General features: G+C 39.9%; 1 protein-coding gene across 1 annotated transcript in view; it reads right to left on the bottom strand.

Moving 5' to 3' along the window:
- Nucleotides 1-27,822, bottom strand: part of FARSB (phenylalanyl-tRNA synthetase subunit beta) — a 66,122-nt gene continuing 38,300 nt past the window's right edge. Inside the window, exons 16-17 of the mRNA XM_004427621.3 lie at nucleotides 17,446-17,601; nucleotides 1-269 (exon numbers count right to left, since the gene is read on the bottom strand). Of these exons, the coding sequence (XP_004427678.1) occupies nucleotides 118-269; nucleotides 17,446-17,601 (308 nt within the window). The 3' untranslated portion in view covers nucleotides 1-117. The remainder of the gene's footprint in view (nucleotides 270-17,445; nucleotides 17,602-27,822) is intronic.

Raw genomic sequence — 27,822 nt, 5'->3', positions numbered from 1 at the left:
CAGTGTTTCTCCTTTATTAAACATTAAAGCACAAATGCATGTTCCCTGTGGGGGGCAACTAAAGGACATGGGGGAGGAGAAGGGGACACCGGGTAGCCACATGGCGGAGCCCCCTCTTCACAGAAAGGGCTCGATGTTGATCTCCAGGGAGGAGCAGGGCATGGTCAGCTCAAATTTGGTGATAACATCAGGATGAAGGACCCCAAGCTTCCCGACGCTCTGACCCCTGGCAAAGACCTCAGCACATCGCCCGGGGAAGAAAGCAGGCCCTGAAAACCAGAGAGAGAGAAATCAACGTTTCTCCCGCAAAAATGTCAACAGACATTTAACACCCAATGCTCACGAGTCTACTTTAGAAATAACTATTCTTCTTTACATCACTGGTTATGAAATGAGAGTGCTTTCTCACACTTTCTAGTCTTAAAAAGGAGGATTTGCTATTACACCAAGAAACTCGCGCAAGGAAAAGGTTAGGGGCAAAATATTAAAATAAGGGCCTGTGTTTCTTATCACAGGGGTCCAGGCAGGAAGGATGACGAAACGGAGGCTGAAGGAGCAGAGTCATGAGAGGTCTTAGGGGAATTGGCCCGGACGTAGAACTGGTCCTAAAAAGGACAAAGGAAGAAAGTGAAATGTAAAACTGATGACCTTGCGTGGAAAGAACCTGTTTTGAAACAGGTTTTTCCATAGTCGTAACTTGCTGGATGAAAAGTCTGCACTGAATTCATTTACTGTTCAAAATATCACTCTTTGCTACCTTATTACATAGGGACACAAGCTGCTCTGTCATCGGCAGGCTTAGGCCTCGTCACCAGATCACAACCCACGTTCCTGTCGGAGAAGGAGCTTTCCAAGCAGACGTGGAGCATCTGCTGTGAAACCACAGCAAAGGCCAGCCCCACACCAGTCCGGGTTGATCCCTGATTTACTCCAAGACAGGCCGAGTTCTCTCTTCCTTTGCGTGCCACAACGCACGGGCAGGCTTACCAAACCAGCAACAGGTCTTGAGGTTCAAACAGCTAAAAACAACCAAGCAACCAACCCAGAGGTGCATCCGTGTTCAATGAATTACCTGTGCCACAGGAGTTTATCCACACTCCCCACTCCCCTGAAGGGAAACAAAGTGCTGACTCATTTCTCTCACCACCAACTTGAAAAAGGATCAGGCCCACAGCTCCTGGCTGATTCAACTGAGACATTTACTGGCACGAACTATAAATACCCAGCAGGGCCGGGCCACAAGCTTACAGCCTGCCATTTCAGAGGGAGTGCATTATTTATGAAAGAGTCAACTGCGGAGTCTCACTAATGGCTCCAAGGTTGGCCTAATGAAGAAATACAGAAGGGGGGTGCGGAGGGGGAGACCTGCTACTGTCAAGTTAGTATCAGCTATACCAGAGAGACCCAGGACAATTACACATATTTCCCAATCAGCACAGAAGGTTGTTTGTGTATAATCCTGAAAAACATTTTTAATTCTCATCCTTAAATAATCCCAAAGCAACCTGGCTGAAATATAACACAGTCTGTTTTTCACATCCCCCCAAACTAAACAATTCTGCTTTACTGCCTATTAAAGCAAGAGTTTCAATAAACTGCATTCGAAGTTCAAAATTATTTGGCTATGTACGCTTGGGAAGAGGGGTGTGGAGAGGCTGAAAATAACACAGAAACCAAACTGAATTGGTAATGTAGAGCTTTAGTGAGATATGAATATCACTAAATCTGATAAAGATGGCTTATTTTAATTCTCTCAAAATGAAAACTTAACTTTAAAGACAACAGCATTTCCCCTGCCAAATAAAAGAAACCGTCAAATGACAAACAAGTTTGTATGAAGTGTGGATGGAAGGCAGTACAGCCCAGAACCAGAATGGGCAGGACTGCTGAGAAGCTCCTGTGCCATCACATCCCCCCACGCCCTTTTGTTCAGAACCACATTTGAATAGTCTACACTATCTGAAAAAGACACCAGCGTATTTGTAAAGGACACTCAGAAAGGAAGTTTTCAAGACCTTCCCTGATAACCTCGCTACATTTAAGAATCCTCACTGTACCAAAAGCCTTCCTTTTATCTATCTTCACATTCCTATTTCATTGAATTTATCTTAACTCAAGCGTAAAACCAGACTATTTTAGAATCTAAGCCAGATGTGCTAGCTCTGACAATATTAACAAAATAAAGCCTAAGAGATAAGAACTTTGAATTTGTACTTCATAAAGCAACCTTTTGAATCAGCACTTTGTAGCAACATTCAGTTACATTCCTCTTCAGTTAGCAAGCTGTACCTCTCTCCACAAGTTGGCCCAACATTGCTTTACCTCATTAACCAGTTAGGTACTCAGTCAAACAAAAATATTCATATCACTAAATACAATTTTTCCTCCTTCCAAAGAAAAGCAATGAGGACTGAAATTCATAGTATGCATTATGTGAAACACATCCAAGTATGCACGTATTCCAAATGATAAAAATATCACAAGCTCTCAGCCCAGTCCATGGGCCCGTCCGAGTCACCACAGCATCCTGACCTGCTCCTGGGTCAGAAGGCTTTCACTGCAGAGGAGCTGCTTCCGAATGGAGTGGGTACCAAGGGGTCCTCTGCCCTCTCATCCAATGCTAATCATCCCCTTCCCACCCACATGAAAAAATTAAGCCCAATAATAGGACTGCTGTATAAACTCCACTTTGCTGAATACTGCACACTTTAACCTGTGATGACAGTTTTAACTTTTGCCATTTTTCATTTCTAACAAGGTGCGATTATGATATAAACACTGCCTATGATTTTCCTATTGACTCCACCGTTCAGTTAGAGCAAGGCTGACGTTCTCTTCTTCACATACACAAATTGAGAGACACACAAAAGGGGCCTTCAGGTTTTAAGGGGTACAGAGAGAACCTAAAAAAATGTACCACTTGACTTATGTTGCATGGGAACTAGAAATACTGAAAGAAAATTTAAAATTACTAAAACACAAGCATTTCCTAGTGCTTTTAAAAAACCTTTATAGTTCAAACCAAACTTTGCAGGCAGAAGTGAATCGCTTCAAAGAATGGCAGACAAGAGAGAATTGCCTCACTACCAAAACAAAGGGAACGCACCCACTAAGGCAGCAATTAGGCCTGAGTTCAAAGACGAGAGCGTCTCCCTGTCAGCAGGAGGGGAGGTGAGCTCAGTAGCTCAGCAGATCAATGCAATCACAATGCTCCAGCCAGGACTGATGCAACTTAGATCTTTCCAGAAGTTAAAGGCACAGCTGAGTCAAACCCAAATATAAGTCTAGGCTTGTGAAAAATCAGACCTGGATGGTAGTCAAAGGCTACTCTGATATCAACAACAAAAAATAAGAAGATATTTCTGGAGGAAGAGCAGCCTGCTGTGTCTAGAGACACGAAGTGGCCAATTCAAGGAAAATCATGTTGCCTTGTGAACGGGAATTCTAAAGTTTAAATTCTACACAATACATTCGCTCACTCTCAGCTTTGCTGGTATTCATCATGGTAAAACAGCTTGCAACCTAAAACAGATTTGGGGAAAATAGTGTTCTCTGTTGAAATACATGTAGAAGCCCAGACAAAAGAAACATCAGTTAAGCACAAATAAGAATTTAATTTCCAAAACTTAGTGGGGTGTAAGTCAGTCCCTTAATTAAAGCTTTTGTAGCATCTTCTCAAGGTCTGTAATTGTCCCTCTGCTCAAACGGCAGGACCACTTTGAGGACCTTGGGGGTAATTCCTGGGCCAGTAATCCAGCAGAGCGCCCAGTCTTTAGCACATTTTCTGGCTAATTGACCTTCAAAGAGTTTGTGAGCTCCCTCTCTCGCTCGTTGCCAAACACCTTTCACAGTTTCTTTTTGCCCCCGTCTTTCTTTTAGAGTAATATTATAGGCCCAAAGTTTGGATAAGCTTTAACACGGTCATTCCTATAATTTTATGAAGCATCAGAAGTAGAAGCTTAAGGCCATAACTGAGCAGACCCCTCATCTGAAAGCACCACAATCTTATCAAGCATGAGGCTCTTAATTCCTTAATCTTAAACCCCCTGCCATTGGTTATATTCAGCTAATTCATTTGGCACTTTATTCCCATCTCTAAAAATCACCTACTCATACACTTTTACTTTTCCCTTTCTTCACATTACTAACATATGCTTTGGGGTTCAAACCCAGATATTATAACTGTTTACAATCTGGTACTTTACCACCCAAATTTTCTACAATAAAAAGGTAAGAACAAGATAAAAAGGAGGGTGGGGAACACTGGAAAAGGAATGTCCGTATATTACATACATCACAGCAAACAACAGAAACTATCATCAGGAGCTTAAACACAAATAACCAGACATATGTAGTCTCCAAATTCAGAGACAAAATACAAAATGCAGAATTATACAGATACAGTAAGCCATTAGGACCAACTGAGTGTATTTTAAATCTGTTCTAAATGACTGATTACGTAATATGGGATAGAGGGCAGGAATAACCAGTCAACAGGTTGACTCTAGAGCTGGCACCTACCCAAACCCTACCCTTTCCTCCCTCTACGTGCTTGATTCTAAATACAACTAGATATATATTCCATGGTCCAACAGCCCATCCTAGGAAATGACACAAAAGACAAAAAAAAAAAAAAAAAAAAATCCCCAGTGTTCCATTCTGGAGTGAAACTGACAGAGTGGATGACAAGGCAAAGAGTGGAATGGGGCTTGAAATCATAATTTTCTAGGTAGAACTTTCTCCTGGTTTCCCACCACTTTTCTGAGAATGTAGTAACCATAACTAACTCTGCTGCCAGCACATCAACCTCACTTTCCTTTTCTGAATAATGTTAATTTAAAGGAAGAGAAAAGACAAAATATAGGGCCTATTTTACAAAACTGAACATACACTTATATGTGTGAGCATGGTATCATTCTTAAGGGTAATCGTTCTCCGAGTTTTAGAAGCAGGAGTTTTTTTAATCGTTCTCCGAGTTTTAGAAGCAGGAGTTTTTTGAATGCACCAATGGATTATACAAAGAGGGGAGGACCCGAGGGCGGAAAACGCACAATGTAGGTAAGATATTAACTTATAAAAAGAAAGAAAAAGGTTTAGGAATATGAGGAGGAAAAGTCGGCATAACTACTGAGATATAAACACACATTTTCAGATCGTAGTAAACTCCAGGTTGGGAGAAAAACATCTCTGCAAAGATCATTTAATTTGTAAGTGGAGACTGAATAATTTCCAACTTGTAATATAAAACACCCATTTTCCCCCAGATGTACACAATCCTTCCCCTTACATCTGAAGTGGAATATTTATGGCACCTAAAGGCTTTAAAGAGAGGGGACCTAATCCCTTGAGTTTAATGGCTATCTTTCATCCCTTTCTGAAGATCAAAAGAAAGAAAACCCCCTTTACACAACTTTACGGTGCTAATCCCAACACACCTGCAGACATCGTTAACTCTTACTGCAAAGGCAACTGGCCGTAAGAGGTAACTGGTGCCTACTCAACCCCACAGCCTGCAACCCAGAGAGGGAGCCTGAGCCCACAGCAACGTTTGATTATGACAGGGCCTCACAAAATCCGCACTGCAAAGAAGGACGGGATCCTACAGGACTGTACTTCTTAGAAGTAACAGCAAAGCCCAGACTATCTCGTCTTCTAACTAATGGATAAATGTCTTCAATAAAGAACCTTTTCTAATCAATCACCACAATCGCCTTATGACTAAATATTTAGAATCCTAACTCCAAAATTTCCCAGTTCTTTGTATAGAGAAATTTGTAATTTATTTCCATGGCTATCACTTTTTAACATTTCTTAAGATCTATTTTAAAGTCTAATCTTAACTAAGTGTTTCTCATACACACATACCTACATTTCAAAACCTGAAGGTGGTCAGGAAGGATAGAAGAACTCAAATGTGATCCATCTAACTGCAGTTTTAAATCAGTCTCAAATTGTGTAAAACAAGAAAAATTTTAACTCTAGGTTAAAAAGTGCCCTCACTCTCTGTCTACTGGTTTGTTTTGAAAATTCCTATTCTAAAATAATGCCATCATCCTACATTTGTCTGACACTTAAATCATCTTCCCCCCAATTTTCACATTTCTTAAATATTCATAGGACAGATTTAGAATAACAACTTCAAAAATAAAAGGTATGGATCATCTGGCCTTCCTGGGCCAATAAAATGGTTCTTTCCTAGTATTTCACCTGATAAAAACCTTTAAGGGGGACACTTTATGAGCAACATTACTTCCTCCACAATTATACTGAAATAATAATATTAATAATAATAGACTATTGTAGGGCTAATTAAGGAAAGAATGGAAATGTTGAGTAGATGAGATTATTTATCGAATTGTCTATAATTTCACAATTAGTTAACTTATTCAATTGAGACCTTTGGCCAACATGGAGTAAACACAACTTCACAAATGTAATTATGACAGATGTGCTTCAGTTTCAAAATTAGATTTCAGGGGGCTGACCCCGTGGCTTAGTGATTCAAGTGCTCGTGCTCCGCTACTGGCGGCCCGGGTTCAGATCCTGGGCGCACACCGACGCACCGCTTCTCCGGCCATGCTGAGGCCGTGTCCCACATACAGCAACTAGAAGGATGTGCAACTATGACATACAACTATCTACCGGGGCTTTGGGGAGGGGGGGGAAAGGAGGAGGATTGGCAATAGATGTTAGCTCAGAGCTGGTCTTCCTCAGCAAAAAAAAAAAAGAGGAGGATTAGCACGGATGTTAGCTCTTGGCTGGTCTTCCTCACAAAAAAAAAAAAAAAAAAAAAAGAAAACGAATTAGATTTCAGGGGGCCGGCCCCGTGGCTTAGCAGTTAAGTGCGTGCGCTCCGCTACTGGTGGCCCGGGTTCGGATCTCGGGCGTGCACCGACGCACCACTTCTCCGGCCATGCTGAGGCCACGTCCCACATACAGCAACTAGAAGGATGTGCAACTATGACATACAACTATCTACTGGGGCTTTGGGGAGAAAAAGGGGAAAAAAAAAAAAGGAGGAGGACTGGCAATAGATGTTAGCTCAGGGCCGGTATTCCTCAGCAAAAAGAGGAGGATTAGCATGGATGTTAGCTCAGGGCTGATCTTCCTCACAAAAAAAAAAAAAAGAAAAGAATTAGATTTCAGCTGACAGGTAGGGTGTGAAGGAGAAAAAGAACAATGAGATTGTTAAAACATAGTTCCGGCTTTCTACTCATCTCCTTCCATCCCAGTAAGGGCCGTACCTCCGTCCCAGGGCAGCCCTGGCCAAGCCCCCAGGACAGACAGGTTCCAGATGGGAAAAGCAAAGCACAAGGAGATTAGGGGACTTGCCTGAGGCAAGCAACAGTGTAGGCTGGAGAGCCCTTGGAAGGTGAGAACCCGGCTCAAAGAGCACCTCTTTGTGTGGGCCAGAGACACAGAAGGCCCACAGGAGAATGTGGCTCAGGAGAATGTTGTCACATTTCGGTCAAGCTGTTCATTTCATGTTTGCAAACTTCTTCTGGTTTAAAATTAAATAAACAAACACAACTTAAGAGGAAAAAAGAAAAGACTGACTGAGGACCTCTAACTTCAGGACATCCTCTAGGTTTTGTCAGTATTATGTTATGTTAAGAATATTGCAGGGCATACCTGGGGATGTTTTCAAGTTCTTTGGATAAATACCCAACAGTGGAATAGCTGGATCATATGGTAGTTCTATCCTTGCTTTTTTGAGGAATCTCCATACTGTTTTCCATAGTGGCTGGACCAGTTTGCACTCCCACCAGCAGTGTATGAGAGTTCCCTTCTCTCCACATCCTCTCCAACACATGTTGTTTCCTGTCTTGTTAATTATATCCATTCTGACGGGCGTGAGGTGATATCTCATTGTAGTTTTGATTTGCATTTCCCTGATAGTTAGTAATTTTGAACATCTTTTCATGTGTCTGTTGGCCATCTGTATATCTTCTTTGGAGAAATGTCTGTTCAGGTCTTTTGCCCATTTTGTAATTGGGTTGTTAGTTTTTTTGTTGTTGAGGTCTCGAAGTATAGACAACAGGAAGTTCTTGAGCCATGTACAGCAAGGGATTTTATCTGATATTTTCTGCTCATGGGTTTAGTGTTTACGGGCTTCAACATCACTCAGAAGAAATAAAAATATCGTAAATACAGTCACGCGGTTTATGTCTAAAGTAAGGCAAGTAAACAATTCCCGCCTGCATTTGCTGATATACTGGGCATTGTTGCTGTTTCTTGTGTTTCTCTTTCACTTCTTCCTAAATACACTCTCTTCACCTAAGGAAGGCCCCAAGGTGTGCGTGCCTGTCAACACAGTGTGCTTTCAGAGAGCCGGTAGGTTTTTCTATTCCACTGCATTTGCCCCATCCTTTTTGTTAATACTTGAAATTTTCATAGGGGGCCAGATTTTTCTCCCTTCACAATTACTAAAGCTAAAAATTAAAGCTTCTTGTAAGTTCACACTGATATGTATCAACTGAAACTGAAGTCAGATCCTTTCCTGAAAAGAAAATTTCTTGAAAAGGGCAGAAGGGGAAAAGGAGAGTCCTGGGTCCTGGAGGGGGAGCAGCGGGACAAAGAGCAGCTGAAACACAAAGAGGCTGCAGGATGGGGAGGGCTGGCGCCTCTGCAGACAAGCCGCCAACCCCACATGTGGTCTATGTGGCCTAGAATAACCCTCAGCAGGAAGACTGGTTCCTAACCCGGCAGGTGCTCAGAGGTATTTCCAGGAGGAGGACAGGTTGCTCAAGTCACCCATGTGACTATTAGAAGTTATTTCTCAAACAGGTCAAGACTAGGCCACAGTTATTCAATACCAATGTAAAACAAAATAACTCATCAAGACCAAAACCACAACTGGGACCTCAGTGAAGTTAAACTGCCCACCTATCATTTATATAAAAGTATTGGGAATACTTTAAACGAATGTCAATCTGTGGGATTCCTGCAATGATGTAATATATAGAAGACTAATTGAAGCTAAAAGGCAAAAAGAAGTCTCTCTAAATGAAACAGAATATGGAGAGAGAAGAAAGGTGCTGGCAGATGAAAGAAACTCTGGAGAAGATGAACATCTAATGGACATTTGATTAAATTTTGGCTTCCCCACTGCCCCCAAATCCACAGTAAAACATGCATTTCTAATTTTTAAACAAAGCAGATTATGATTCATATAATATTTTTAAAAATTAGAGCAAGCATTAATTATTATAGGCTTCTTGCTTGTTAAAAAGAAATATTGGGAAAATGTTGGTCAAAAAGTGATTTTTAACAACCTTCTGATTTCCTAGACAAATCATAATGCTATTAGCTACTGAGCAGTGGGAGTTCCTATATCAGATTGTACCTGTGGTTCAGTTAAGCAAGGAGGAAGGGAACCAAGACTGTGAAAAAGGTGTAGGAATACAATGGAATGACTTCATTATTCTGAGGAGATAAACAATAGAAGCAATATTAGAAGGAAAAAAAAAGTTGGCCCCAAATACATCACCCTAAACAAAGCCCTGGGATGGAAAAAGTGGTTATTAAGTTGCAAAGTGCTCTGGAAGGATGATGGATACCACCATTTGCTCCAGCTCCAGTGTAAAGGGAGTCGTATGCAGAATCCTTACTTTGATACATAATGTATTCTTGAAACTGTTATAAAAAATCCAACAGATAAATAGGCCATCAGCTAAATATTCTATAAACTCCCTAATTATGGCATAAATATTTCCTTTTGGAATCATTCTGAATCTTATACATACTACATGATTAAGGTCTTACCTCAATCTCCATTAGACTTTATTTATAGATAAAATAAATTTATCTGAATGTTAGGAAGGACTGCTAATGGAGTGATAGGGGCTGGGCTGATTAAGGAGACTATCATGCCAACTCTGAGGTGTACTTGCAAATTTCTTGAAATATTTCTCAAGAAAAGAGTTGAACAATGGAGGTTGTCTTCTCTTAAAAAAGCAAGCTGTATCTTCGTAACTCTATGGATCTGTGAATTTTGCTCTGATGTGGACCAGTTTTTTTATTCCAATTCTTATCCAATTTCAAATAGCCCATGTTTTCTCCTGAACCTGTTCAATGTGACTGAGGGACTTTCAAAAATCATTTCATCTTTCAAAGATATCAAAGATCACAAGATTTTAGACATCTTCTATTCCTTCATGGATTTCAAAAAGCATTTGCCATAAATTTAGGAAGTTAAATAGTACCAGTAAAAAAAAAGTTATAGCAATAATTGGAAAGAAATGTGTATCGAAAAATCTGCAAAGCATATGGAAAAAAATAAAACTGGATCTATTCCTCATCTGCACTCAGGACAAATTACAAACAGGTAAGAGATTTAAATGTAAAATAACGAAACATTTAAGTGCTAGAGGAAGCATGGGGAAGTCCTCTTTAATCACACAGCAGGAGAAACTTTCCTAACTATGACTCAAAATCCAGAAGCAATAAAGAAAAAGATTAATAAATTTTACTATATAAAAATTTTTTAAAAATCTACAGAGAAAAAAATATAACAAAAGATAATTTAAAAACTTAAAAAAATAGTTGGATATATATCACAAACGGTTGATCTCCCTAACACATAAAAAGTTTCTAAACATAGAGAAGAAAAAGATGACAAACCTAAAGAAAAAATAAGCAAGACATATGAAAAAGCAGTTCACAGAAGAGGAAATAAAAATGTCCTGTAAACATGAAAATATGTTTGCTTGCTCATAATAAGGGAGATCCAACTAAAACTACAGTGGAGACCATTTCCCACCTGAAAGATCAGTAAAAAATAGAGAAGTCTAACAAGCTAGTCTGTGGACAAGGTTCTGAGAAAATGGTTCCTTCATCTGTTGTTGCTGCGTTTGTACAATGTTAGAACCACAAGTCCTACGGAAGGTTCTTTAGCAGAATCTAGTGAAAATATGAATTTGCCCATTGTCCCATTAATCCCATATTTCTAGGAATCTGTCCCAAAGATACACCAGCAAAAAAGCCAAATAACATACACACAAGGCTATTCGTTGTAGCATCCATTTGTAACAGCAAAAGACTGGAAACAGCCCAAACATCCATCAGTAGGGTTTTAATTGAATAAACTGTGTAGTCCATACAATGGAGTACTCTGTGGATGTCAAAACGGAGGAGAGAGATCTCCATATGCTGCTACAGAGTGACCTCCAGTGTTGATTGCTAAGTAAAAAAAACAAGGTACAGAACAGTATGTAAAGTATCAACTCTCCAGTGGAGAAAGTGGAGAATATAAACACACACACTTATATTTAAAAACAAACTATAGAAGGATAACTGAAAACTAGTAAAACTCATAACCTATCGAGGCAGGGAGGGAACAATGTGAGGGACAGAGACAGAAGATGGAATTCTCTAAATGTACTGTATTTTGTAGGACACATCCTAAGTACAAAAAGAACTGAAGATAAAGCTTCAACTGTTTTAATAGTCATATTCTTAGTAATAATATTGATATTATTATTTTGAAATTTGGACAGATAAACAGAGCAAGTAAATAGGTAATAATGTAAATTCATCAGGAACCAAGATTTCCAATACAAAGAAAAAGAGCTATAAATATAAAGCCAAACATATTAAGTAAAAATCCTCTAATCCTGAATATAAAATGGAAATATCCATATGAACTCAATGTTTTTTCCTAAAAAAAAAAAAAAAGGTTTTCCTCAGCTCTGCATACTAAAAAGTTCTAGAAACAAGGACTTGCTCAGTAGCAATGAGCAACCTTAGCACCTAGAGTGTGATCTAAATTTGATTTCCCACTAAAAGGATCCAGGGCCACTTGGAGATATGGCTGATTCCAGGTCTGAGGCAGAAACTATATAAGATGAGCCCAGAAATATATTTCCTACATTATCATCTGCCTCCAAAAAAGCCCTACTATATACAACCATTTTCTCTCCCTCATTTTAACAAGAATCTCCCCACCAACTAAGGCTTCTCAAGACTTAAAATAAAAAGTCTTTCACCCTTCTCTTCTAGAACAATTCAGCCCTAAAAGGGCTGAGAAAGGCAGAAATTCCCACCCTTGGGGTCATGGGGTGTCAGATCCTAAGGGGGTGGGGAGGGCATAAACAGGTGAGAGGGCACAGCCCCGACAGGATAGTCACAGGACAGGCCGAGTCCGAGAGTGATAGCAGGGCAAACATGCAGGGGAGAAGACGGAGTTCAGTTACAAGGGCGATGATCAAGTGAATAAATCAGGAATAACGGGAGCCAGGTTTCTCACTGGTGGAGAAGAGAGGTACACACATGAAATGGGAGAAAACTGGGATGAACCCTGAAGTGTTGGGTTGGAAAGGAGGTATCGTTGTGGACTTATGGTCTTCAAAATATACATAGATATAGAAATAAGTGTGGGTGTGTGTTTTACAAATAGCAACTCTCACCCCTCAATGGCAAGAAACACAACTAGCATCCTAAATCTTGGCTTTCAGACACCATTCCCCACTAAAAGGAATCAGCATGGAGAAATGAGGCAATGGAAAGTTCAAGATAAGCCTGGAATATCTTCTTGTGCCCAGAGCAAGGGAGTGTTAATAATAATAAATAAGGAGAAAATGTTAAAAGGACACAGAAGAGCCAGCTTGAAGGGAGTCCCATTGGTCAAACTGGGGACAATGTGAGCATCAGAATAAATGATGACGTAAAATACATTGAATAAAATAGGAAATAATGAGTCCATACTGATATCAATCAATCAATAGACTCATTAGGAACGGAACATTTACATAATTTCAAAGTTCTCATATATTTCCAAGCTCATATTACACTCAAAACCAGTGTGAAGACCAGGGAAACATCATAATTTCACCCATATTTTTTAGCATCTGAAATCTTACACAGGTGTCCTGTGAGAGGAAAAAGGTCACGACCTACAGGTCAAGTCAATGATCATTAGGTGTTACTGTAACAGAAGGCAGCTAAACTACCACTGCAGGTACATATGGCGTGGGATTAAATGTGCACATTATTTACAAGATTATTTTTCATTTCAAAAAACGAATTCAGCGCAGCATGAAAACTAGAATTGTCAAAACTAAAAAGTTTCTAAAACCTCTGTCTCTCCATCAGTGATCTTGTCTCCAGTTAAATTGAAGTTTTCTGTAGAAGTGTAAACAAACAAACCTGAAATGAGTAACAAATTAATGGGGAAAAAATACTCGCTCAAGTCAATGCAGCCAATTGCATACAAAGCCCACTACCTTCTACAAGAAAGTATTTTTGCCCAGGAACCACATAACTGTTCTACACACAAAAATGTTGAGAATTTTCTGTGCCCAGAAGTGGGTTCCCAAAAAGATAAATGCATTTTCACATACATAATTTAGTTTGCAACAAACCACAAAAACAAAGGGGAAGAGGCCTGAAAAGAAGCATGCACATACGCTGTAACAATCTGACCAAACGCCACTAAAACATTCTGAGTCGAACCCTTTTGAAACCCTCAAAATGCTCTACAGTCTGCTAAAAAGTTAAAGGGTCTTTTTTCTTTTTTTCCACTCAACAACTGACCTTATTCTATCAGCAACTCAACATTCTATCTCACCATATGGTCTTAATTACAAGGGTGCTCAGCACATGAAAACTATGTAAGATTAAGCGACCACGGCTTCTGACTCTGGCTGCAGTCAGGGGCCTTAGGGGCGCCTCTGCAGGGACTCCCCATGCTGCAGAGGGCCGCTGCCTGCATAAAGAGCAAGGTTACACACCAATGTCAAGAGAACTCCTTGGATCAATGTGATGATCCATCAAAGGAGTTTCCACATTTCTCTTACAATGGAAGTTTCTCAAAAGGGAATCAAGTCGTGTTCCATTCATCCCTACCTCCACGCAAAACAGCACAAAAGGAAGCCAGTGGTGTTCAGCAGAAAGGACAGAGAGAAATCAGGCATAACTGCCAATGACCTGACATTAGCAGGAATCTCTGGTGAACAGACTAAACTCAACTAGAACTGCAAAGCCACCAGGGACTTTTAATTATTAAGAGGTAAACCATATGCCAGAGTAACAGAAGACAACTCAGTAATCAAGAATGGCAGGAAACGGTAGTTCTTAATCTGTTTTCACTCTACGTTTTAAAACTCTGAAGACCTTTTCTTAGCAGAAAAGGCTATATGCAAAATAACAATAAATCTGAGGAAATAATGTAGCTAAACACACCCCAGCAACCAAATTCCTGTGTTTACAGATTTACTTAGGAGATATAGATATATATATATGATATATATGAAACTCATATATATGTAGGAAATTTTAGATGAAGAATTAATACCAGCTTTGCTATTGACTTATTGTGACAAGCCACTTCTTTAGCTTTTGATTTCTTTAACCATAAAAAAAAGGATTTGTCATTAGATAATCAAAACAGACTGAGAAATCCCTACGAGAAGTGAGGAACTATTACTTATAATGACACATTCTCTTTGGATGGTGGCTCTTAAGAAAGCATCCTGAGAAAAAAGATGTGGCCATCGCTGGTGAGGGGACCGTGAAAGTAATACCCTGTCTTTTTCGAAAGAAAGTCAGTTAGATGTGCTGATCCAGACCACCCATACGTACAAAGAAGTTGTCCTGAAGCTTCTCAAATTCATAAATCTAGGACATTTCATAGATGTAAAAACTTTAAAACATTACAATATTCTATTATGAGAGCCAAATTCAAAAGAAAACACAAGGTTGACTCTGTCCTCACACTACATCAAAAACCAACTTGGACCAAAAAACTAAACATAAAGATCTACAACCACATCATAAGTAGTTCAAGTTCGTGAATGTATTTTCTAATTAAAAAATACTTTCCAAACCAAAACAAGAGACATCTACATAGTAGGGAAATTAAGCACTAAGTATTATATTGTTTTGCTGCTAAAATATATAGGATTCAAATTATAATATAAGGAGATCAACACATATTAGCCGTATCATAAAAGGTTCCAAGTGACACCTATCACAAACTTTTCCAAACACTGAACGCTGTAGCTTCTACCTTCGTAAAGTTTCTTAAATGAGTCTTCTCCTTGGTGTAGCCATGGCCAACATTCAAGTTCAAGTCCTCATTTTCCCTGCTCTAGAATATACTGTAATACCTTTTGACTATTTTCTTCACTTCTACTCTCCACGCCACCCACCCTACATATGCTGCCGGATTAATCCCTATGAAGTACAGATCTATCACTCACCCGCTTAACAAAAAAAAATGGAAGAAGTTTTTTTTATCCCTATATTTTATCCCTAATTAGCTAAAATCCCTTATTCTAACATTCAGGTCTCCAAATATAGTGCCAAGCTTCTTCCTCGCCCTAGAGTCAAACCCAACTGCACTAGGCCATGTTTCCCATCCTTCTTGGCTTTGCTCATGTGGTTTGCCTTGCTTCCCGTCTCCGCCTATCCCTTCCTTCAAGGCCCATAAACTCACTAATGCTTTTCCAAATGCCCTCAAGATAGCTGCACTGTCTCCCTTTTTGGAAACCTTAGGGCACTCATCTTAGCAGCTTGGTGAGAGTCAGTATGTACTGGTCTTTCCCTCTGCAGGTTCCCGGACAGCAGGGCCTGTGTCCTCCTTACCCTTGTCTTCCTGAAGCCTGTCTCACGACTGGGAACTCAGATTCTTCTGAGAAGTAAATGTCTACGGAACTTATTGAGGCAGGAGAATCATATTAAGATGTTAGTTTATGGTTTATAGAAACATCATTCATATAAAAGTACCATATCCTGAACAAGTTATGCTCCAATTTACCATTTCAGCTCTTTGCAACCTTTCAAATAAGAAAAACAATTTGACCTAATATACATGGCATAATCTGTTTCAGGGAACTGATTTTTATCCAGTTAATCTGTTTGAGAAGTAAGATTTCTGTGGAAAGACTTTGCATAAAAGGTAAAGAAATGTCACATCAGCTTTCAGGGTGCCATTAACTTGGGTGACCGGGTCTTAAAGCACAACTCCAGAAGAGTGAACTGGTGAATGAGTAAAGCACTATGAAGGCAGGCAACTTGGCCTCTGGGAAGAACCCTTGGTGGCAGGAGCCCTGGGATCCACATGTGTGACCCAGCCTGACTCACTTAACTTGTCCAGCCTCGGTTTCTCCACTTGTCAAACCAGGAAACTGGACTTGATGAACTCCCAAATCCAGTTCTAACACCGTAGAATTCTGTAAGCATAACAAATGTCTTCACTGAATTCTTTCCATGAGAGATTTGGGAGAAGATAATAACTTCCTGCAATATTTAATCTCTCAATGTAATTAAAAAAAAAGATAACCCCATAAATCTTCAAGTTGTAAAAAGGCCCATATATTTCAGGGTTACTGCATTTTCAAAGAAGTCGCCAAATAAAAACAAAAGCAAAAATTAACACAAACAACAAAAAGCAATCTCTGAGGACTAAGAAAGATAAATCTAAGGTAAAACAAAAACATGTCCCCACGAAACATCACACCACTACACCTAACTGCTAAATAACACTTAAAAAAAAATGCATGTTCTGTTAGAAATTTAAGATGTCAAATACAGTTATAAAAATTGTCAGGTAAACAGTAAGAAACAAGTGGTAAAATATTTCTCTCAAGTTGTCTGTGGATCTCTTGTCTAACAAAAACTCAGATTCAAGCTACAGGTATATGAAAAGCAAAAATTGCAGAATTCCTCAGATAATCAGACACTAGACTATGAGGAGTACATACACCCCATTTGGTCAGCCTAACCTACTCTGACAGAGACTGTCCTGTACTTGGGCTTTTATACAGGAGTCTCACCATTCCTAGTCAACCCTGTGACTTGACTAACATATGTGAAGTCTTTCAGAATAACTTTTGAGGTTTTATTTTTCTTTTGCCTTAAAGGCTTCAGACAGGTGGTTTTTCATTGCAAATCACCAGGTCAGGTTCTCTCAGTTTCCAGCTTTGGACTCCTGGGTTCACCATGGTGCTGGTGGCTTGACAGTGCCAGTAACTAGGGTATCAACGCTCAGCGGGAACAAAAGTGCATTGTACAGCACTAAGAGAGTCCGAAAAGCATTTTCTTAAAACGCTGGAGGGAAAAGAAGTAGTTTCTAATAAATACTAACAATTAATTGAAATGAAGCTCTCTCTCTCGCCTCCCCTCAAAAATAGGGCTGGGGGGCCAGCCCGGTGGCGCAAGTGGTTAAGTGAGCGCCCTCCGCTGCGGCAGCCCGGGGTTCGCCGGTTCGGATCCCGAGCGCGCACCAACGCACCGCTTGTCGGGCCATGCTGTGGCAGGCGACCCATATAAAGTGGAGGAAGACGGGCACGGATGTTAGCCCAGGGCCAGTCTTCCTCAGCAAAAAGAGGAGGATTGGCAGATGTTAGCTCAGGGCCGATCTTCCTCACCCAAAAAAAAAAAAAAATAGGGCTTGGCCGCTTCATTACATTGTCACGAGCTCTGGACTTGGCTCATCTGTCTCACCTTCCGATGCTCTGATCACATATCCTCCCTTCTTCTCACCAGGGGGCACACCAAGCAGCTGCATAATTCTGTCCAGCAGCCCGTGGATTATCTCAAACCCAGGATTCTTGTTGTAATAAACAGCACAAAGATGCCTGTAATTTCTTGCACCTACATCTGAAAAAATAAAAAAATTGGTCATGAGGCCACACTGATCATTACTTAAGAAACTGATTTACCCCAACACAAATTCTGGCAAAGTCAACAAAAAAGAAAACCAATGAGTAAACATATAGAAAATCACTCAACCTCGGAAATGCAAGATAAGGTAAGATGGTTGAAAATCATCAAATTCCCTGAGGTGTTCTTCTTTGGAGGAAGTACGGAAAACCCTCAAGTCTGGCCCAGGAACATAAGGCTTCATTGTGGCATGAATTGGTACAACTCTTTGTAAACAATTTAGCAAGATATATCAGAACCTTAAAACTTCATGCTTTTATTCACAATACTATCCAAAGGAAATAATTCTAAATACAAAATAGGCTTCGTGTAAAAAGATATTATTTCTACACAAAGCATTACTTCCAGTCGTGAAAATCAGAAACAACCTAAACTAGGGGACAGCTACATACAGTACAATCATTCATCAGAATACTAAGTGGCCAAAAAGCATCTTTATGAAGATTTATCATAATACAGCTATTGTTTAAAGAATGTACATAGGTTGGAAAACTGTGAAGCAAAGGAGGGCAAGACAACCACGAAAGTTAGAATGGTGATTACTCTAGGTCAAGGGAAGGCGATATGATGGGGAAGGTCTTACAAGAAGCTTACGATACTGGAAATACTCCATTTCTTATTTTGGATGGTTATACTAGTGTTTGCTTTATAATCTTTTTAAACTGTATATGTTATATACACTCTTCACAATTAAAACATGAATAAAAGGGGAATATATAAGAATCACAACTATGTAAATATAACAATAAGCCAAAAAAATCCATGCACAGGAAAAAGACGGAAAAGGGCAGGGATCATCTTTTTCCAAGTTTTATCTATTTTCCAATTTTTCCTTGATTAGTATATATTATTCTAATTTAAAAATCAGGACAAACTTAAAAATTTAGGTTTGTTTTGTTTTGTTTTTGCTGAGGAGGATTTGTCCTAGAAGCTGACATCTGTTGCCAATCTTCCTTTTTTTTTTTTTTTTTTGTGAGGAAGATCAGCCCTGAGCTAACATCCGATGCCAATCCTTCTCTTTTTTGCTGAGGAAGACTGGCCCTGGGCTAACATCTGTGCCCATCTTCCTCTACTTCATATGGGACGCTGCCACAGCATGGCTTGACAAGCAGTGCGTCGGTGCGCACCCGGGATCCAAATCTGCAAACCCTGGGCCGCCGCAGCAGAGTGGGTGCACTTAACCACTTGCGCCACTGGGCCAGCCCCGCCAATCTTACTCTTTTTTTGCTTGAGGAAGATTAGCCCTGAGCTAACATCTGTGCCTATCTTCCTCTATTTTGTATGTGGGTTGCCACCACAGCACGGCTGACAAGTCGTCTAGGTCCATGCTCGGGATCTGAATCTGCGAACCCGGGTCGCTAAAGCGGAGCACGTGAACTTAACCACTACGCCATGGGGCCGGCCCCCAAACTGTAGTATTTTAAAAAAGAACTGCAACAACCCAAATGAACTGTGATGGGTAACTAGATAAATGTTCAACCACACAATGGACTACTACTCAGCAAACTGCTGATAGACTTGAACAACTTGACAACTTAGATGAATCTCAAGGGCATTATGCTGAATGAAAGAAGCCAGTCTCAAACAGCTAAATACAATATGAGTTCTTTATATGACATTCTGGAAAAGGCAAAACTATAGCAACAGAGAACAGACAGTGGTTACCTGGCGTTAGATGCGGGGAAAAAAATGTGACTGCAATGGGACAACATGAAGGGTTTTTGGGGTGATAAAACTGTTTTGTATCTTGCAGTGATGGTTATAAAAACCTAAACCTGTACTAAAATTCACTAAAAAAAAAGAGACGTGCATAGTATACAAGGTAGACTCAAATTCAGTGGTTATCATTTAACTTTATAACAGGTATATACACTTGTAGCCCCTGAAAAAACACTGGAGGAGACCACTCCTCTAACACCAACAATGAACGAAATGTTGGCTTCATTTTGCTTTTCAAATTAGGAAAAGAGAAAGAACAAACAAATGTCTAACTGGGGGAACAAACTGGAAATAAAAAGATGCTTCCTATAAGCATGTATTGAGCAAAAGTTCTTCCAGATTTATTCCCATACATTATAACTACTAGCCATAATCGACACAAAATATAGAGTATCTGTTACCTTCCAGGTATCCAAATAAAACATGGGTATTTTAAGACAATGTCTTCTACTATTAAAGTAATATAAAAATGAACACATGAATGAGGGAACAGGAAAAGGAAACTAACCAACTGATTACCTACTGTGTACCTGGTACTTACTACCTACCTGTAAATCTGTCTATAATGTTACTTAATTTTCAAGACAATCACGTAAGGTAGGTTTTATTATCCCTATAAAATAGGATCGGGAAAATAAGATGGAGAAACAAAAGCTCAGATTTTGCCCGAAGTCCAGCTAACTGGCTGGAGCTAACTATAATTAATTACATAGCTAATAAGTTACAAAACCTGGATTTGACCAGGATTGTGTGACTCTAAAACCCATGTTCTTTCCACTATACGATGGAAATTGCTAAATCTCTAAAAGATTTAGATGAAATCTCTAAATCTCTAGAGGATTTAGATGAAAACAAACAACATAAGTACAAAGACAAACTTATGTATGGATGTATACCTACTTAATACAGTCAAAGATGTGCATTCTTGAAATGTTTTTGATATGATAAACAGATGTGTTACTTTTCAAAAGTTTTCATGACATTTAAGAATTCTAGTTAAGCAATTGGAATAAATTATTTTTAGATATCAGTTAACTCAAGTTCCTAGCCATCAACAGTATCGTAACTTGTGGCAAGTGTACTCTGAATCACACGTCTGACTGAATGCAGATGAAGAAACAACTGTTCTTGCCATGTGACATGTTAGTACCGACCATGCTCAAGGCTCTCCACTCTTGGTATCCCTAGAGGGGAGAGGTCAAAGCCAGCACAGGGCTTGCACAGACCAAACCCTCAGCAATTATTTTCTGACTAAACGAATAAAGCCTGGAAAGGGAGGTGAGCAGACAAATAACTGTTAAACAAGGCCAGGACCAGACCTGGGCCACAGTCTAAGTCAGCACAAGAGCCAGCTGATGCAGGAGAGTGAGCGGTGTACTGCGGTCAGTCCCCATCGTTTCCATTTGCAAGGATAAAGAAATGTGGTATCTAAAAGCTGTAAGCGAAGGTGTAAGAATTAAGATTAATGGGGGCCAGCCCGGTGGCGTAGCGGTTAAGTGCTCATGCTCTGCTGTGGCGGCCCAGGGTTCGAAGGTTCAGATCCCCGGCGCGGACCAATGCACCATTATCAAGCCATGCTGTGGCTGCGTCCCATATAAAGTAGAGGAAGATGGGCACGGATGTTAGCCCAGGGCCAGTCTTCCTCAGCAAAAAGAGGAGGATTGACATCGGATGTTAGCTCAGGGCTGACCTCCTCACATACACACAAAAAAAGAATAAAGATTACTATTAAAATCAGGCAGGCATACAACCTCACTAAACCAACCACATGCATAAACTAAAACGAGGGGCCTGATTCCTCTATAGGAACAAACGGACACGCACACACACACACTCCCTCTCCCCTTCTCTCTCTCCCCCTGCCAAAGGGAAAAAAATGAAATGAAACAGAACTAAATTATCCCTTTCATATTACTGGCTTGCTCCTGGGTATCTCTGCCATGTGGTACCCATTTGTTGGTGTCACATGCTTCCACTTTAACACACAGACACGTATTGAAACTACTTTGTAGTTCTATTTTTGCCGTGAGAGAATAGCCCAACAGTAATGCCACCATCCAGAGAGCTTAGCAACATCAACCGGAAGCTTTATTTTGGTAACCTTTGCCTTGGAATACTTCTTTCCTGATCTCCAAATTATGTAAAACTTACCTCTCTGATAAGAGTAAGAACATCTGGTATAACAACGTAGAATTTTAAAAAAACAAGTTAATGATTTTGATGATCAGAATAATGAAATTACAATAAAAAATACAGGACTTTAAAAAAATTATATGCCATTCAAGAAAGGTTTCAAGATGTTTACAGCACACACACATACAAGAATGAGCTATCTATTTTTAGATTCAATTTTGCAATATTTCTAGGAATGGCCATTGACTTTTAGGGCTTGTACTAAACCCACTGTAAGAATTAGATTAAACTCATTATTTAGGCGCCCCTCCCAACTCCTACCACAGACTGGCTGGTTTTCACATTTCCCAAGTGCTACCACTCCCTCTACACTGTCTTGCTAAGATGTTCCCTCTACTGTAGCTGAAATGAATTAAAAGAGAAAATAACCACATACTCAGTTCCACTCACTCCTCCTTGGAGAAACTGCTAGGGATGGTAAAAGTCCCAATTCCTAGTATTTTGCACTGAGGGACCATATTACATCACAGGAAGTTCACTGACTGCATGCCACAAAATAAGAACTATTCAAATTTCACGCCAAAACTAGGGTTTGTTGGAAATGCCTCAGTTCTTTATAATTTAGTTAACAGACTTCTTGTGTCATGCCACCAAACAATTCTGCTTTTTAAATGGGCCTGCCAAGTATGTCAGACTAAATTACCAGTGTATTTCCCAGACTTCAAAGTACTGCCTGGAGAGGCTGATCTAAACCCCCCAGAGGAGGGGCGGCTGGCTACGATTCTGTACGCTGAAAGAACATGCCAAGTGATTTTTTTAAAAGAAAAGAATAAAGAATGGTACACGACCCTTAGTAGATGACTACTGCATACAACTCAAATTTTTAGAATAGGCTCCTGCCTATTTCACCAAAGTACCAATGATTAAAAGCAAATTAGACGTGTTATGTTATCATATATGGTGCAGACTGGAACAGGGCAGAGTCTTCAAGAGAACGTCTCCATCCCTACTCTCACATTCACCTAGAAGCCCAAAGAAAGATGCTAGGAGAATGCCTACTGGGAAACCAAAAAGGTTTTCAGGGTGATTAGTGGCTGATATTGAGTTTGAGATTAACAGTCTGGCCAAAACTCACAAAATAAAGCAAACACTGATTTTAGTCTATTTGATCCAACAAATTTCTTTAATATTGATACCCAGGAGACTGCAGCTTCTATTGCAAATTTTACATGTCTCCTGAAGAATTTTAGTGTAGGCCTAAATGCTTCATAGAAGCTCCAAGAATCTTGGGGCCAGCCCCGTGGTGTAGCGGTTAAGTGCTCGCACTCCATTGCTGGCGGCCCAGGTTCGGATCCCGGGCGCGCACCGCTTGTCAGGCCATGTTGTGGAGGCATCCCATATAAAGTAGAGGAAGATGGGCACGGATGTTAGCCCAGGGCCAGTCTTCCTCTGCAAAAAAAAACAAAAAACCAAAAAAAGAGGAGAACTGGCATGGATGTTAGCTCAGGGCTGATCTTCTTCACAAAAAAAAAAAAGCTTCAAGAATCCTGTGAAGACATACACCTTAAAAATTTATATCTAATGTGGGAAAACAGGAATCTTTAAACACTCTTGGTAGGACTGCAAATTTGTAAAAAATCCTTTTTAGAAGAGAATTTGACGAGATGGCAAACATTTAATGTGCATATCTATGGACTAATTCTAGTTCTAAAAATACATATTTGTATAACGGTACAAATATTCACAGTAACAGACATATTTTAGCAAAAACTTGGCAACAATCTAATTATTCATCATAACAGTCTGAGTAAATAAATGATAGTGCATCCATACAATGGAATATTATGCAGCTGTTTAAAGAATGAGGTGGACGGTGTGTTCACAGGAAAAAGGAAAGTGTGGAACAGAACAGGTAAAGCATAATCCCATCTGTGTAAACACTAAACAGTATGTATCTGTCTCCACAGCTATATGTAGAAATGTAAAACATATGGCTGCATATGAATAGAAAATGGCAACTAATTCTAAGAGCAGGATTAGGGAGAAGTTGGATGCATATTTTTTTTAATATGGAAAGAACAGAATTACTCTTAAATTCATGAAAGTTCTTAAAGTTATTACAAATATATTTTTATCTTTAAAAACAGACATAGAAAACTTAAGAACAATTTTCTGTAAAAGACTTCTATTAATTATAGCACTAAAGTACAAATTTTTTTTTTTTGAAATAATGCTGAAAGCCAAGAAACAAACGTGAGGAAAAATCTATGACCTTCTCAATGAATGAAGGAAAAAAGTTATATCCTTGTGGGTTGGCTTTTATTTAGTTAAATCTGGAATGGGTTTTTATCTATTAAAAAAATAAAATATGCAATGCATGACAGAGCACATTATACTCATGTTAGCAGATCTTAACTATGTGGAACCAAATGTACCAAAATAACTTTCTAGATTAAAAATGATGTTATTTACGCAGTTAAGAGGCCATCACATATGCGAATGATGCTACTTCAAATATCGTTAATGTCAATGTTCCTTACCCCCATGTTTTTTGAATTATTAATTGGAAATTCTACATGCCAAAAATATGAAGTAGTAAAATTAGATTAATCCAGACGGATGACATAAGCTCTCTTCAGAAAACCGCATTCCACATGTGGACACTAGATAATCTTCCGTTATTTGACGGCTGCAGAATTAATGGACAATTTCTCAGAGCTAAAGTATTTCACAAGCTCATAATGAAAATGCTTTTATTGAGTTCTTTATTAAGCAAAGAGTTATATGAAAAACTATAAAGATCTGGCCCCTATATCTTAGTAAGTTACAATATAAGACAGATACACAAATGGTACAAACGGACAGCAAATTGAAAGAACAAACCAAATCATAAAACAACAGTAAATTAGTTATGTTCTATGCAGCCATGGTGGTTCAGGGAGAGAAAGGAACAAGAATCTTAAATACATATATTGCAATTAAAGTTAACAAAAAAAATTCTGGATTTCCACATTCAAACTAGGCAGAGTAAGAAGCAGATCATTTTCTGATTTAGAAAAGCTTCAGGGAGAATGTGAAATTTTAGAAACTGTTTTAACAGCAATTCGGGGGCAGAGGGAATGCAGCTGTACCAGGACGGCAGTGACGCTCTGGAGAGAGTAGGAATGGTCTGAGCGAGAAGTGAAGGCTTGCAGTTAGGTGTGCTGGCTCAGACAAGCGAGGGAACTGGAGGCCTCCGGGTAGTCAATGGCCTTTAACCTATTGCATCTACTATAATAATTATCAAAACCCCACATTCTTTAAACGCAGCAGTTGAAACTAAAGTGCATGGCAGTTTGATTATTAGGGTTCTCCACAGGTCTCTGTCAAATTGACAACTGGATGACTGTATCGTGCTAAACCTAAGTCACCCAAAATACTTTACAAACTAAGGCTTCTTTCCTAGGCTATCATTCCTTTTAAACAGACTCAACCAGTGATACGTTTTCTCCTGCCATTTCTGTGAGCTTCTAGGCATACTGGCCGCTTCAGCAACCATCGTGGTGGTGGAATTCAATCTGCATTTAATAAAAGGCCAGAATGCTGAACGTCGCAAAACATAGTTGCTTTTCTGGGCATGAGGGTTAGCAATTCACAATTGCTCCTCTGAAGTAATTTTTTATTATTTTGTTTATAGTTTAGTTATTCTTGACATGGAACAGAAAAACAAAAGTATTAACAACTGAAACTGATCAATAACTCACACAGCAGCCTGATTTGATAGCTTCAGTGCTGCCTCTCCTGACTTCCCTGTTATAAAGTTGAAAATTTAACCCACAGCAGAGTCTGCATTTAACTTCTCATTCTAAAGACAGATGCCACTCTGCCCAACAAAAGGGATAAATCAACTTAGTCCCTTGAGTCATGACTAATTTTTTTAAATCTTGCAGCAACTTCAGATCTTACAACTCAATGAATGTGGTGGGTGGCTCAGCCTCCAAGAACTGGACTACGTCAGACGCAGAGTGGGAGTTTTAATACTTGAGAAGTTTGCCTGACTTGTCACTTCGTCACTAAATGGGCAGGCTGACAGCCTCACAACATGGATGGTCAGTCCAAAACTCCACATTAACATAAGAAACTATCCAGGGAGGTCAAACATGAAAATAGGGGTTAGTAGTCTTTCTCTGCTCTTACAGGAATGCAGGTCAGACAAAATTTGCATGAGGCACATTGAAATCCAGGAGAGATTCCTTCTCCATTTCCATTTTGGAAGATATGCTTGCCTACACAAAAGGGACGTGAGGCTGAGAGGGTTGGGTTTTTCCTCAATGTTACAAAACAAGTTAGTGGCAGCTGTCACTCCCTTCTTTGTGCTATCAGGGCACCTTGCACATTCCCCTGGAGCTCTATCTGTAAAATCCGTTCACCGGTCTGTCTCCCTCAAGACTGGCAACTCCTTCTCTTATATTCCAAGCAGTCCCTGGCAAAGAAAAGGAACTCAAAAATACTTTGCTACCAGTGCAATGAACGAGACTGTCTTGACCACTCTTGCCACACATCTCCATCCATTGTGAACCAGTAGTTTGGGTACTGTCCTCATTAATGAAAATTTGGGACATTTTCATATTAACTGGAAAACTCCTCTATCATTTCACTTCTTTGTTTTTTTTTTAAATTTTATTTATTTATTTATTTTCCCCCCAAAGCCCCAGTAGATAGTTGTATGTCATAGTTGCACATCCTTCTAGTTGCTGTTTGTGGGACACGGCCTCAGTGTGGCCAGAGAAGCGGTGCGTCGGTGCGCGCCCGGGATCCGACTGCCAGCAGCGGAGCGCGCGCACTTAACCGCTAAGCCACGGGGCCGGCCCATATCATTTCACTTCTGATGGTCTAGATTCTTTTTCTTCAAAATAGTTTCATTATTCAGGAGGAAATGGCCAACGTAACTCCAACAGAGAAATGGTTACCAGTTTGAGAGACAATAAAAACATATGTACTCAATTCATTGAAAAGAAGTGGGTGATGAATCACTCAAAAAAACAACATTCCTATTTTCTTAAGTAAATCCCCACATTAGCACAATTTGGTTTTCTTATCCTAAACACAACAGTGCACAACAGAAGAAAAACCAATTAAGTCAAAGGTTAGGATAAAAGTGAGCCCAAGTGCCTTAGCAAGGCGACACTAACCCTTTAATGGCCAGCAAAGGTTTTCAAGTCATTCTAGTGGAAAATTCCCAGAGACCTGGATGCTAGGTATCTGGCCTTGGGGATCACTATATCGTAACAGCAAGAGCAAACACCTTATTGTGTGGCTGGGACTGCTCAAAATGCAATTTCATTTAATCCTTATGACAAATCTAATGAAATAAGTGATATCATTATTCCCATTGTAGAGAGGAGGAAACTGAGGCACAGAGATTTTAAACAAATTGTCCAAAGTCAAGCAGCTGGTAAGTGGCAGAACCACGATTGAAACCCAGGCACGCAGGCTGCAGAGTCCCTCTACGGCATGGCATCTCCTATGGAGGCCTCTAGGCAGACCAGATGACAAGTAGGGAGTCCACATGTACATATCTAGAATAATCCATCAGAAAGCTTCTTTTGTAATGAAACAACATCTAGGCCTACCTAAATAGGAAACACTCCAAATAAATTAAAGCAAACCTATGTTTTCAAGATGGTGGACTCATTGAGCTCATTTTTACCTCCTCTCATTCCTCAAATCCCATTGATATGATAGGAAATTTTAAAGAAAAGAATAAACCATAATGGTGTGAGACAACAGGCAAAAGTAGCATCAGATGGAAATGGATCGATGGAGAAATAAAGCAGAATAATCACAACTAAAAACAGGTATAAAAGAGGTCTGCTACAGAGAGGAGAACTCTTCTTCCTGACGCAACGAAGTGCAGAAGACATACAAATCTCTGTGTTAACAAGTACATGGATGGGTTTCTGGGGTTTGTCACACAATGGCCTATAGCACTAGAGCTTGAGAAGAGCTCTCTCTCAATAGGGCGTTATCTCCAAGCATGGGCCGTGGGGCAGAGAGAAGTCTATGCCTGGGCCTTCCACCTTCCTAAGAAACAGAAGAAAAGAAAAACAGCCAAGGCACCTCCACCCAGGATTGCAATCAAGTGCCCCACGCCTACTGCGAAACCTTCCTTGTAGCAACTGTGGGGACCCCAGCTTGCTCCTCACCCTCACCCTCCAAGACTCTGAGCTGCCTGCTTGTGAGCATGCCCAGCCCTGCAGAGCCCTGCAGGGAGCGCCTGCAATTAGGGAAGAGGCCTATTGCTGAAATAGTATTACAAAAGCTTTG

The sequence above is a fragment of the Ceratotherium simum genome, chromosome 37 (genome assembly GCF_057802395.1).
Source record: "Ceratotherium simum simum isolate JZ-2026a chromosome 37, ASM5780239v1, whole genome shotgun sequence".
Lineage (NCBI taxonomy): Eukaryota > Metazoa > Chordata > Mammalia > Perissodactyla > Rhinocerotidae > Ceratotherium > Ceratotherium simum.
This window is presented reverse-complemented; position numbering and strand designations above follow the sequence as displayed.